This window comes from Maylandia zebra, linkage group LG18 (genome assembly GCF_041146795.1).
Source record: "Maylandia zebra isolate NMK-2024a linkage group LG18, Mzebra_GT3a, whole genome shotgun sequence".
Lineage (NCBI taxonomy): Eukaryota > Metazoa > Chordata > Actinopteri > Cichliformes > Cichlidae > Maylandia > Maylandia zebra.
This window is the reverse complement of record NC_135184.1, coordinates 7,999,309-8,013,344: the sequence shown is the minus strand read 5'-3', so window position 1 is coordinate 8,013,344 and position 14,036 is coordinate 7,999,309. Positions and strand designations below refer to the sequence as shown.

General features: G+C 40.8%; 1 protein-coding gene across 2 annotated transcripts in view; it reads right to left on the bottom strand.

Annotated features, from left to right (window-relative positions):
* LOC101472388 (contactin-associated protein-like 4) overlaps positions 1-5,234 on the bottom strand; it is a 125,636-nt gene extending 120,402 nt beyond the window's left edge. The window contains exon 1 of one of the 2 annotated variants that reach the window (XM_076876757.1): positions 5,025-5,234. In XM_076876757.1, the coding sequence (XP_076732872.1) occupies positions 5,025-5,109 (85 nt within the window). In that variant the 5' untranslated portion in view covers positions 5,110-5,234. The remainder of the gene's footprint in view (positions 1-5,024) is intronic. The other variant, XM_014410202.3, reaches the window with a different exon arrangement.
* Positions 5,235-14,036: the final 8,802 nt, after the last annotated feature.

Genomic DNA, 14,036 nt, shown 5'->3' with positions numbered 1-14,036 from the left:
AGCTTTTGGGCCGTGCTGACTTAACCTTTTAATTGCCACTTTCTGTGTCTTTGTGAATTTACCAGCAGTGTGTTATTCATGACCTTGTATTGTTTACAGTGCAGAGGTCACTGTGAGAAAGTGTGCATACAGATGTGTTGCGCTAACATCTACATCACTTTTTCCACCGCAGAGGGTTAATCGTGGGATCTAATCACATGATTTACAGCAGGACACACCGCTGGCTAATGTTTTTTCTTACGACAGGGCTTGAAGTGAAACTACTCCAGGGGAGAAGCCCTGGGAATTTTTAAGAGACAGTGCACAACTTTATTGTGCATGTCTAATTGTGATAACCTGACATAGGGCAAAAGAGGGTTTTCTGGGGAAGTTTTCATTTTTAAATTGCAGAGACCGTGACATGAGGGATATGGAAGGATTGACTGAGGTGCAAATGTAGACCATGACCAGGAGAGAAGGCTTCAAGAGGACCAGTGAGAAGCAGGGACCATCTCCAGGACAGCTGACAAACGACAGTGGGCTGCACAACTGGGCTGCACCACTGGGCTTCCAAAGGATTGTCACGAGGAGATTTTGAACAGCAAAATCTTAAAATAAAATGAAAGAGTTTCGATGTTGACGTTGAGGAAGACAACTAAGGTGTACGACGTGCTCTGCCTTAAATCGTCCGTGGCGTTGGAACAGAAATCAAGGGATGGAGAGAGCGTGCCAAGCTCCAAAAGTGAGAGCGCAGAGGGAGATCAGTGTTGGAATTATGACTCTGTAAATGGCACAGACACCAGGAGCCATGACCGTGACTGAGAATGAGAATGACCACCTAATGCGGTTTCACTTTGCCATGCAAAGTACTTTGACACTCTGGAGAAGACCTTTCCTCTGGATCATTGTTGTTTCCATTTGCATGTGAGAGCTTAGATTGTGGGGAAGATTAAAGATGAACAAAGGGTGGTGGGAGAACAGTGAAGTGAGGATACACAGTGTGAAACTCCTTTAAGTGTACAATAATGTTGATATGATATACAGAATGTCAGGAAAGAAATTCTGGTATTAATGTGATTCTTGATTTAAGAATCAAAGGGTGGGATTGTATAGGAATTTCTTTTACTTCTGTATTAATCACATTATTTTATTGTATAATGCCTTGGTGCCACTGGATTTAAACAAGTCTCATACTCATACATTAAGACAAATGGTGGGGGTGTAGTAAGGAAGTTGGGGGAAGCAGACAGCTCCACAGGAAGAGTCTTTTGTCTCTTTGAGGACTCTGGTAGGTAGCAAGGGAGTGTGAACCTTAAGGTGTGAAACAGCCTTTTGTTCCTGAAGAAGGTATTTAACTGAGAGCCATGCTAGGCTCAGAGAGACTCTGCTGAACGTCTGCCCCGCAGTCATGTAGGCTCTCCACAAGCTTGGTTTTCTGTTCTTTGTGTGTTTGGATTAAAGAATGTTAGCTACCGCTCACTGCTCGTCTGCAGGCTTTATTTAAATGGAAAACTTCCACAACAATATGCAGAAGGCTGATGTGACAGAGAAAAATGTAAGGGACCGGGTGAGGTGGAGGCAGATGATCTGCTGTGGCAAGTTCTAAAGGAAGAAGGTAAAAGAAGAAAAACTGTCAAATGACAGAATAAAAGACAGCTGTAGAAACAGCTGTGGAAATTGTTTGCAGTTATTGTGTCAGTTAATCAGGGACTACAGCTCAAATTTATCTAAGTACCTCACAGACTCATCCAGATATGATTAAAAGTAATCGTGTTTCAGTTGTTTACCTTCGAGATTTGATTCAATTCAATTTAATCTAATTTTATTTATATAGCATCAAATAACAACAGTCACCTCAAGGCACTTAATATTGTAAGCTCAAGACCCTACAACAATACAGAGAACCCCCAACAATCAGACGACCCCATTTGAGCAAGCACTATGGCGATAGTGAGAAGGAAAAACTCCCTTTTAACAGGAAGAAACTTTTGACAGAACAGGGCTCAGGGAGCGGCGGCCATCTGCCGTGACCGGCTGGGGGTGAGGGGAGGGAGACAGGACAAAAGACATGCTGCGGTAGAGAGCCAGAGATGAATAATTACTCATAATTAAGTGCAGAGCGATGTATAAACACATGGTGAGTGAAAAGAGGTCAGAAAAGGAGAAATGCTCAGTGCACCATCGGAAGCCCCAAGCAGCCTAGGTCTATTGCAGCATAACTTAGGGTAGATTCAGGGTCACCTGATCCAGCCATAACTATAAGCTTTGTCGCAAAGGAAAGTTTGAAGCCTAATCTTAAAAGTAGAGAGGGTGCCTATCTTCCGAATCCAAGCTGGGAGCTGGTTTCACAAAAGAGGCCTGAAAGCTGACTTCCATGCTACTTTTAAATATCCTGGGAAGCACAAGTAACCCTGCAGTCTGAGAGCGAAGTGCTCTGTTGGGATGATATGGTAGTATGAGTTCTTTAAGATAAGATGGGGCCTGATTATTCGAGACCTTAAATGTAAGGAGCAGAATTCTCAATTCAATTCTAGATTTGACAGCAAGTGAATGAAGAGAAGCCAATATAGGGAAAATATAAAAAATATTTTTAAAAACAATTTTGGTACCAAGAATCAATTTATTGGTTTGGAATCATAAGAAATCAAAAGTAATGAAGTTTCAGCGCCTGATGTTGTTATGCGAGACAGATTTTGTGATTTGAATGAAACCTTTTAGTAATACGTTTGGTCTCTGCTGAGACTGCACGACCTGCCCTTCACTGCTCTACTTTCATAAACAAGGTTTTTCAAAATACACAGAACTCTGTCACGCTGTTGATATCAAAAGGTGATTAAATGCGCAGTGACTTTGCGGCCCTGCTGTTTCACTCACACACTCACTTTCTTGAATCTCATCACACAAAACCCAGCGCTCCACTCCTCCGGCTAACAAGTCATTGGAGCACCATCTGTGGCTGTTAAAATATGTATTTCTACTTTGTTGTCATTTAGTACCTCAGCCATAATGAACAGTGAACCATCTCCAGGGGTGGTGGAGATGTAGATATAAGGCTAAGTCTAAAACCTGCAGCTGGTGTTCTCTCTCCCCCCTCCGCCCCTGCAGTCTTAACTTATTACGCTGCTGTGGTTTATGGTCCATGCATGATGAGTGTGCTGCTGGGTTAGGCTGTGCGACACAAACAGAGAGAGAGACAGGCAGAGAAAGAGGGGCCAAAACAATTTAAAGCTGGACCAACAGAAAATTGATATATTTCTATCTACTGATAAGTGAAATGCTGTAAAAAGGCTTTTTTTTTTTTTTTTACAACATGAGAGAAATGGTAGTGGGAGGAACAAAAGCACACGGAATGAGTTTTCAGAAATGACCCAAAAAAGGAGTGTGTCAGGAGAAAGAGTACAAATAGTGAGCAAAATAAAGTGATGTGGCCATGACACTGACAAAATAAGCAGGTGGGGAAATCAAAAGAGGAAGGAAGTGACACGATACAAGCAGCCGTTCTATTCAGATGCAGCTGAAGAGCAAAGACCCAGGTAATGGGGAGCACAACAAGATGGCATTATAGAGAGAAGCGGAGCGAGAAGACGAAAAAAGGAAATCTGCTGTATAGAGACGAAGCTGACAGCAAACAGGAGGACAAAGAGAGAGAGAGAACAGAAATGAGCAGAGACATGAGTGCATTTAAGCAAGAGAAGAGAGGCGCAGCGGGAGGAAAAGGAGCAGAAAGGATATGATACGGCAGAACAGCTGAGGAAATTAAGCTATTTTGGTGAAGCTGTAGTGTATAGTGGATCTGATAACTTGACATCACCTGCGCCCCCTCATCCATCCAGCTACAGAAGAAAGAAAGAATCTGTCTGCAACTCACTCTCTTTACTGTCTTTCACCTGACCATCTTTCCATCAAACTGCAGCAGAACCACAAATAATGGTGCAGATTGCTTCCTTTGTCACTTTTATGGTAATGTGCCACATTATCATAAAGATGTGTCACAAAGTGTCACAGAGAGGGCTACAAGGATGCAGACTGCAAGAATGAAATACTGAAAATGGACAAAGACGATGGTGTTGGTTCTTCAGCTAAGAAAAGTCAAGGAAGAGAATGAAGAAGAAGACATGAAAAGAATGAACAAATAGAGCATCTGGTCTCATATCAGGGAAGTGTGGAAAAGGAGAATAAAACCACGGAGAGAACTTTTACATCTGTTTCAGTTAAAAATTGCAATGGCTTATTACACATAAAGATTCACATCAATTCGTCTCCATTTTCCTCTTTTTTCGTTAACTCCAGCGAAATGTGGACGATCTCAGACCTGCCTCCACGTTTACAGATGACCTGAGCTATAAAATAACTGCTCAGTTAGATAAAGAAGTTGCGGAATCAAATTGTCTCTCCGATCTGCGTTCCACATTTTTCTCTCTCCCACACCTGACTCCTGTCAGATGTGCGTGTGTGTACGAACAGACGTGGCTCAGTTCCAGGATGATCGTCACGGTGTACTGAACACCAAATTAACTATGAAGTAACAATGTGCTTTTAGAGCATGCAAAGCAAATTAACTGCCGTCTTCAGCTTAGATTAAAATACATATGTTGATACCGCTCCAGAGCAACACCGTCCTCGTTTTCGTGGCCAAGCTCCCTAAGAGGAAATATTTTACCATGAATAAAATGTGAGGATTAAATATTTAAAAGTCGGAAAGGTGAAAATCTGCATTGTAAATAAGGTCGACTTCACTTTATGTGTGTAATTTTGATGCTGATAGAGTTTTAGTAAACAAGAGGAGATCTGATCACTCTTACTACAGCGAACCACTTCGGTACAGTGATGCGCAACAGAGGCGCGCCAATTCTCAGAGCAGCACCACATTTTCCTCATCATCACAACAAGTTCACCAAACAACAGACTCAACACATTTGCACACAGTACAGAGACAAGAAACTCTGATTTTCCAAAAAGAAATTAAACACTGCTCTGTGCGGTCTGCGCTGCCCGCACTCCCCGCATATCCTCCGGGAAAAGTAAGACGCGCACAGCCGGCTCACCTTCTCCGGTTGTCCCGTAAGAGATGGAGAGAAGCAGGGCGACGTGAGCGATAATCCAAGCGACTCTTTTAGTCCCCAGATCCATGATGAAGCGGCAGGAGGCTGCAGAGAAGCCCGGCGGCTGCTGGAGGAGAGACGGTCGACCTCTCCTCTCCAGCTACAAGAGAGATCTCCTCAAGCGCGAGGCAAGCGAGGAGGAGGAGGAGGAGGGGGCAGAGAGAAAATAAGAGAGGGAGAGAGGTGGCTGAAGTGTGTTGTGCAGTCCCGTCCAGTTTATCAGAACTTAAATATTTCTGGATGTTTCAGTCAAAGATAATTGTTCTCAGGTTTTGTTTTGTTTTTTAGCTATATGCTAATATCACCATGCTAAAATAGTCATTGTCATTTATGTTTAGCTACCCACTGTAAGAGTGACTTTTCTTGACTATGGCTCAGGAGGTAGAGCAGATTGTTAACCAATCAGATCTTTGGTGGTCAGCTTCTCCAGTCTGCATGTTTAAGTATCCTTTATCAACACAATGAACTTCTGTATCCTGAGTCCAATTTGAATCCACACACACACACACAAAAAAAAAAAAAAAAAACCCCACACTCCTGTGGTTTCTGAAGACATTTAGAAAATCTGGAGAACTATTGCCCAGCACCAATTACAAGAAAATCTGTCCCCTTAAATTCAAAATATAAAGAAATGAGAGATGGCTAAACCCTTTTGAATGTTACTGTATATGAACCAGTTAGCCCAAAACAGCTAAAATAAATTATATAAAGAACATGTGTTCATACAGAGTTGTGTAGCAGTTTGGTGTCATATGAAAGTGAATAATATCCACAAGCAATAACCGATGATGCATTTAGTGCAAACTAGATACAATGGGAGCAGCAGTGACACTGAGGACTGTGTTTCGGAAGAGATAACAGAGGAAGTACATGACTGTATAACCCCAGGGTGAGTGTAACATGTACAGCATGTACAGCAGTGTGAAAGACAATAGCAGGCAGTGAGCATGACAGTGAGTGGGAGGCTGATCATACGACTTCTCGGGAAATAACCAACCTAGAATCGAAATGAGAAGATTTGTATGGTCATATTCAGGTCGTGAGAGATTCCAGTTCTCTGATCAGAAACAGCAGAAACAAAGGAAGATGGGTTCAATATAAAACCAACTGTGCTAAATAAATCGAGCAGTTATATGTCATTCCTGAAGGGAAGGGTTGGATTTTGCTGGCAGATGAAATCAAGTGTCAATCTGTATCATTTGTCACGGCCTGATAGCGGCAACTTTATGCAGATATTATTCTCTTCTGCAAGAATCAGATTCCTTACAGATTAAGAACATAAATTAAATGAATGCCAATGAAGACTTTTGACCTTATTGTGGGTCATAATTATTCACCACTGCCTGCTGAGTAACACTGAAAGAGTGAAGTGGTTTTGCTCAATTTAAATTCAGTTGGGTTCTGTATATTTAAAGATCATCACAAAAGAACCACAGAAACCTTTCACACCACTTGATTCCAAACCACGAGGGCTGAATATGCAGACATATTAGGATAATTTATGGATCATTGCAGATTCCTTTTTCTAATGTTTTTGGACAATAAGAACTTTGGATGATTAGCATCCCCAGCCCTAGAGTTCACCTGCAATCTGAAACAAGATCATTGAACTCCTCTTCCATTAAGTTCCCTTTAAGAAAATGTTCTTTTGCCTGGCTGCACGTTGTAAACAGAAAGTTTTAACAGCAGGTGGGTGGTGCTGCTGTGCTGACAGCCAGAGCCAAGTGCCTGAGATGACAAAATTATCAATAGCTGCTCCCAGTGACATCATACACAGCCAAGATAATAAAAAAAAAAATGATTGAAACTAAATGTTTAGAACAATCTAAAGCCTGCGCTTATGGATCACAGCCTTTGGCTCACTATTGAAAACGTAGGCTATGTTTGTGAGGACATTATTGACAATAAGCATAGAAAATGTGGATTAGATACTCTCTGCAAAGGCTGAAGTCAGCAAGTAGTCTGCAAATTACTAGCTTTATCCAGCCTGCAGGAGATGACTGTTGAATTGTTGGTAGCAACGTAGCCACAATCGTACTGCAAGCTTAAAAATAGTTGCAGCTCAAACTCCAGAATACATTGTATATAACTCTAAAGGCTTCTGTTATGAAATATAACAACTGGCTGGGGGGTAAACACTATTCTTCTTTACTCCTCTGAGCCCATTATTTTCTTCATGTCATTTTGAAAGTAATTATGTTAAAATTGTATGTATCTGGACCAACATCTCACAGAATTGCACATGTATTCCAGCAAAATAAGAGCAGCGTGTAGCAGCATTAGGAATAATGCAAATGGAGTGATAGTCCTGTGTAAAAAAATGCACCCCAATTTTCATGCAGCTCACGGAGTTGGCCGTGAAAACCTTGAATAAAACAGCTCTGTGTTAGCTCAGATGCACACCCCTTTCAGTGGACAAGAGGGGTAACTGAGAACCTACACGGGAGAGGAGCTCTTGGTTGCATTCACCGGGATTTGTACATTAAAAGAAAGAGCCCTGAAAACAAAGACGAGAGGGGAAGGCGTGCAGAGATTGTCGGCAGGGGAATCTGATAATGAAAACCTACTGAGAGCGTAGACAGCAGGGGAGTCAGACGATAAAAAACCTGTTGAGAGAAAACAACAAGACATCAGGGGAATCAAATAACACTGAAGTCAGTTTCTGAGGGAGGGAGAAAGAGACAGAGAGAGATGACCACACCTTGCATGTGGACAACACTCAACATGAGTGTCTGACCCCTGGTTGGCCTGTGGACACGTCTCATACGGAGAAACCATCTGGCTTTTTAATGCTCACATCAGGCGAATAAGAGATTTTTAAATGATTTGAATGTGAGCTATGCCACAAGCCATTTAATGGTTCTGTCACTTTTGTCTGAAGCTGATGTCTGTAGCGGAACAAGGCGATGTCAGTTTTTGTTTACTTCTTCTCATCTTTAAGTGTTGAAAAATCATTTCACAATCTTTAGCTTAGAAAAAACCCCAGAATGAGCTGTTTCTGTTTTGTTAGGGAAAGATTAGTTGTTGCTGTATCTCAAAGGTTTGATAAAAATCATTTGGCGGTCCTGTGTGTGACTGAGCCACAATGGGGAATGTGGGAAAAGCAATTTGTTTCATTTCAAAGAGAAACGTCCTTTACATCGTAGTCGCCTGAGCTGTGGTTTCATGGAAATGCGTGCAAAATGACATCAGGACCAAAAGACTTTAGGATTTTTGTCACCATTAAGCCTTGGGTAATGACTTTGTTAATGGCTTCTCAGAAATTTGTCATTCGAGGAGAAGTTTATTTGTAACTCCAAAACTGTGAGGCTGTGACTCTCTGCAGAAAAAAAAGGGGTTGGATTAGTAAGTTAAGGAGTTTAATTTTCTTGCAAGCCTATTCACAAAGTAGAAGCTTGATAGATGGATCAAGAATGTCAGTCTTGTTGGTGCACTAAGGTCGATAGGGAGCAAAGCCTGATTTACAAAGTGCCAGTTAAGGTTTTGAATATACTAACAGATAAGGGCTCCACAAGATGTAAGAGCCTGGTGAAGTCAAGCATTGAGCCGGCTGCCTCACGAACACCAAACCTACTTTTTATTTTATTTTTATTTTATGTGATAAAGTTCACTTGTGCCTTGGGATTTTATGCCACACATACATCATTACTGGAATATATACAACTGCAGAAAAAATAATAAAAATAATCCTACACTTGTATGTTGTTGACGCTCAGTTAGAAAACAGAAGCAAATTGCAGAAAATTGGTTTAAAAACCTTTTATAAAAGAGATATTTGTCTTATTGCCACATGATGAGAGTTACTGCAGCATGACATGTCATAGACCCTGACCGTTATGAAAGAGGATATCTATATATCCATGTGGTGGAACCTCTGTTTTTAGTAAACCGTAACCCACAGCTAAATACAAGTATGACCCAAAACCTAAAGAACAGAAAAAAATCAGTAGAAACTATTGTGAAGAGCTGCCAATCTTCCTAGACACCATCTGTGCCTAATCTGGGAATATTTACAATTTATGACTCAGTTGCAGGGCTGGCCAAAAGATTGGCCATGACTAAATATCATAACACAACTGACGATGTATGTTAGACCTTTGGCTGACTTGTAGCAGCCACATTCAGACTGTTAGCAGAATCAGTCAAAGCTGAATGAGGCCAAATGGGTCACAGAATGACAATGAAGATTGTAAGTTTCTTATTGTTGGGTATCTTATGAAGGAAGTGTGTATACTTGTGGAACTTGTAGCAAAGCAAAAAAGTTGTAGTTGCCACTCTAGGTCTAGATGATTAAAAGTGCCTTCGTCTGACAACACACTCAAAAGAGCTGACAGCCTTTCCATAGATGCTGTTTTGCACAGATATGAATGCAGGTGTGCTTTGCTCTATGGTTTGTCTTGGGAACACAATACTTGAAAACCACTGGTGTATTAGTATTAGTATTTAGTATTAGTATTAGTATTTATTTATTTATTGTCATTGTCAAGAACAATGAAATTGCGTTTGGGGCTTCCATACAACCCAAAAAAAAGAAGAAAATAATAAATACCCCTTAAAACCCAAGTGTACATATTTAACCCAGTGTGACTCCAATGCAATAAGACAATCCTTAGCAATAATGTTCGTAGAAATTCAGACAAAGACCTGAGAAACATGACAAAATACAACAATGCAACCCATTCAATATTATTGTACTGTGAGATATGATATCAGATATGATAGTTATCTATTTAAGAAAGAGGGGGGGGGGGGCAGGAGGGGGAAGAGAATAAAGATATGATGCACCAATGCAGACCAGTTCATTGCTATTAAGAAGTTGGATATGGTTATTGTCCGTGAGAGGGGGGCAGAGAGTTCAGGAGCCTCATAGCCTGTGGATACAGGCTGTTGGCCAGTCTGGATGTTCTGGCCTGTATAGACCTGTACCTTCTCCCTGAGGGCAGCAGATGGAAAAGGTGGCGCGCAGGGTGATGTTGGTCCCGCAGGATACTGTGCACCCTCCTCAGACAGCGAGTGGGGAAGATATTACTGATCTCTGGCAGACTTGTTCCAATAATTCTGCCAGCTTCTTTCACCACCCGCTGGAGTGCTTGCTGATCGGCCTTGGTGCAGCTGGGGAACCACACTAGAAATCCATACGTCATAACACTGCTGATGGCACAGTTGTAGAAGTTCAACATCAGAGATCTGGGAATGTGTGCGCTCCGCAGTCTCCTCAGGTAGTAGAGGCGCTGTTGGGCCTTCCGTACAACTGAGGTGATATGGTTGCCCCAGGACAGGTCCTCGGTCACAGTTACCCCCAAGATCCTATAATAGCGGGATTTTTACTTCAGACTTCAACTGCTATGTTATGTCCAGTGTTACACTAGTAGTTAGTTACGTTGTATTCTATGTCTCTTTCCCATTTTCACATATAGTAGTCTGTCTTTGGAGCTTATGGTTCTAGTCTGACAGCCACAGGTCAGAGGCCAACATCCTCCAGTTCCTGTGGATTCCTTTCACTCAACTATCATTTACTAAAGTCAGCATGCACTTTTTGTGTAACGCTTTAAATAGACTCAAACAAGTCCAGGTGAAGATTCTTTATTTCTCTTTATTACCAGCTGGTTGTGTTTTCGTCAGAATCATCTGAATCTCTTTATCTCTCTCTCTGTCTGTCTCTGTCTTGTGCGCGTACATGCGTGTGTGTGTTTTCCACTTACTGGAACAGCAACTACCACAAAGGTGGTTTTGTGTGCTTTGGAAGAAATTTATATGTCTGAAGATGGATGTGACTCATGAGTACTTCACACAGTAAATGGGACTGAAGTCAGAGGGCCAAGAGACTATTAGCCCCATGCTTCATCCCCCTATTCTACTTTCTTTCAAACTTTTACTGCAACTCTCCATATGAAGAAGTAATCGCAGTAGCATCAATATAAATGTTATCACCATCTGAGTGCATGCACATTTATTTTTTCTGCCATCATGGCAAAATATGGTCCTGGAGACACAATGTGATTGGAACAAGCACAAAGGCAGTTTTGAGTATTTTGGCAGGTGTTTATGTGTGTGTAGACAGATTTTGTCACATCCTTGCAACCTGCAGTTGCAAAACTTGACAGGTGTGTAGCTGACATCAAAATGAAGGCTCATCGGCTTCACAGCTGGTGTCATCCCCTCGCAAGATGGTTTCTGGCTCATTTAGTTTTAGTTTGTTATTTTTCTGTTAGCACAGCATAAAAGCCAAATTGCAGAAATGAATGCTTTGAGGACTCAAATCACTCTCGTTGGGGGCTTCTTTTTTAACTTGAAGGAGGAAATCACATTTTCATGTTGAAGCCTTGTTTGTCAGGAAACAGCTGGATAATATAAAATATTTTAGTGACAAATGTGGGCATAACATTACATTATCTTTCCTTTGCTAAAGTGATAAGCTAGTTATATCATATATACTCATATGCTTGTAATATGAATGAATTTAACAGGACATATCAACAAGAATCATTTAAGACAGTTGTTTTAAAACTGGATGAAAAATGTAAAGTGTGACTAAGGTGAATAACACAAAAGTTTACATGTTCACATGCACCACGTCAATGTGGTGCCTTTTTTTCTGTTAATAAATGATTAAAAAACAACATTTAATTGAAGGAAAACATTTGTTTAACAACTATGATTTTTATCAAGTTCGCCATCTTAATTTATCTTGTCACCATGACTGAGTAATTGTGTGAATTTAATGGGTAAGTTTAGAGTTTCTGTTGGTTATATGACCTGCTCTCGATGTTCTTTTTTTCTCTCAGTCACATCAGTTCTCCCTGTCAAAATAACACCACTCTTGTCTACATATGCTTATTGATTAAAATATTACTTACTGTTCTTTATATTTATTGTAGTCTTTACTGGAACTTTCAGACCATCTATTGTCCCTCCGCCATCTCATTTGGCTCATCCTTAGTTTCCATCATTCTTCTTATTCTGCATCACCACCGCAACATCTGTGCTCCAGGGTTCCACTCTCTGTCGCTTACTTTGATTTGTAACTCAAATCTATAATGTTGCTTCATTTACGAGCTTAGCTGCTTAAAGTTCATTTCCTCACGCTTTTGCAATAACGTTTTATCACGCATAACCTGTCTGAATTAAACTAGTACAGCTGAAAATCTTTAAAGACCTAAAACCTAGTATAAGATAAATTTAAAAAAAAAATCAAGAGGATAAAAAATCCCAAACAATTAGAATGTATCCTAACATTATGTTACATGCATGTGTGTGCCAAATGTTATGGTTACATTAAGCTTCTTGGTTAACATGCTGGCCATTGTTTGTGGGAGCTGTGATGTCAACACAACCTCAAAACTATTAATGTTGACACTTAAGGCTTGCTGCAGTCTTTGTTTAAGATGAAAAAAAAGACAGCGTTAGCATCAATGCTAGTATATGAAGAAAATGAAATAGATGAAATGGCAGTGATTCCAGAGTTTCAGAGTTTATTGTAGAACATCTCATCCTTTCAGCTGTTGCAACAATCTCCCTTTCTGTCATCTGGAAATCTCTCAGTAGCTGCCTGGATATATTGGAAATGGTAGTATAGACTGACTCGAATGCTTATGTCTCCAAGCAGGACTTGTCAAATCATATATCCACTTAGGACAGTGTGTCTATTAGTCCTGACTCTACAAATTTACTCTGCGATTTAGCCAACAGTTCGAATACACCAATGAGATCCCAGTAAACGTGGTAAACTCCTAGTGAGATTTCTAAGCTTGCTAGCTGTAAAATATCATTACCTGTCTCTTTAGTTCTCATGTTTGTCAAACTACACAGCAATTCTCTTAAAAGGGGAAATTAAATTGAATTTGCAGGTGTATCTGTTAATTGCTGCCCCTGCAGTAAAACGACTTCACTCTCACTTTGCCAAATGAACCAAACTAAACGAGTAAAAGACTCCTAGATTAAATAAAGTATTCCCACCATTTATCTCATTTAACACTTAATCAGCAACTGACCCAGCAAACATGTCCATGCAGGCCCACAGCAGATAGGTGTGGGTGAACTGTGGGGCTGTATGAGGTGGGCAATCTATCCCATATATGCTCAAGTAGATGTGCCTCCACAGGGGCCACATCAGTTTTATTCTTTGGGACTCCTATATAGAAAACCCACAAAGGATGGGTATCTGTTGTAAAAAAAAAAAAAAATAGCTAAATCAAATAGGTGGTGCTACCTACTATGGTAACCCCTTGCAAGTAAGGGAGCAGCTAAAAGTACTTCTTTTTTCTTTTCCACCATGGGCTCACTGAGGGCTATCTGCTTCTACCCACTGTGTCCCCATGCAGACCCCAAGGGGCCATGTTAGCTTGGGACTTCTTAGAGCTCAAAACATGCTGAACTGAGCAGAGTGGCAAATGGAAATATGGGGAGCAACAAAGTTTGACTGAGTGATGTAATGATGGTTTTGATCTGTGTGATTTGGGAATACTTTTGATTGATAGTGAGAAAGCTGACTATTCATGAAGTGTAAATGCTTGAGAAAATCCTTACTTAGAATTTATTAGGCTATTAGAAATTCCTTGTCATTTGCTGAATTAATATTAATAACAAACAGAAGGTTTTAATTTTGCTACGGTATCCTGATTGATCTCAAACAGAGAAAAGCTATTAGTTTTAGACTCAAAAGTCACTCTGACATGAGTCAGTTTACTGCTGAATGATATAAGTTATTGCTGAACTCCTGCTTCCTTGTTCTTCCCACACTTGTATTTATGTTGAGAACCAGATGGAACAAGCTGGTGATCAATGCACTCTGACTTTGCTTTATATTCACAGCAGCAGCTGCAGCCTGTTGGAGGCCTGCTGCCTGACCGGCCGGCCAGTTGGCTGGAACAACAACAACAAAAAGAGACACTCAGAGTTCCTTTCAGACTGAGGCTAAGATCGAGCTACTGTGCACTAGAAAAGAGGAGCAAGCTT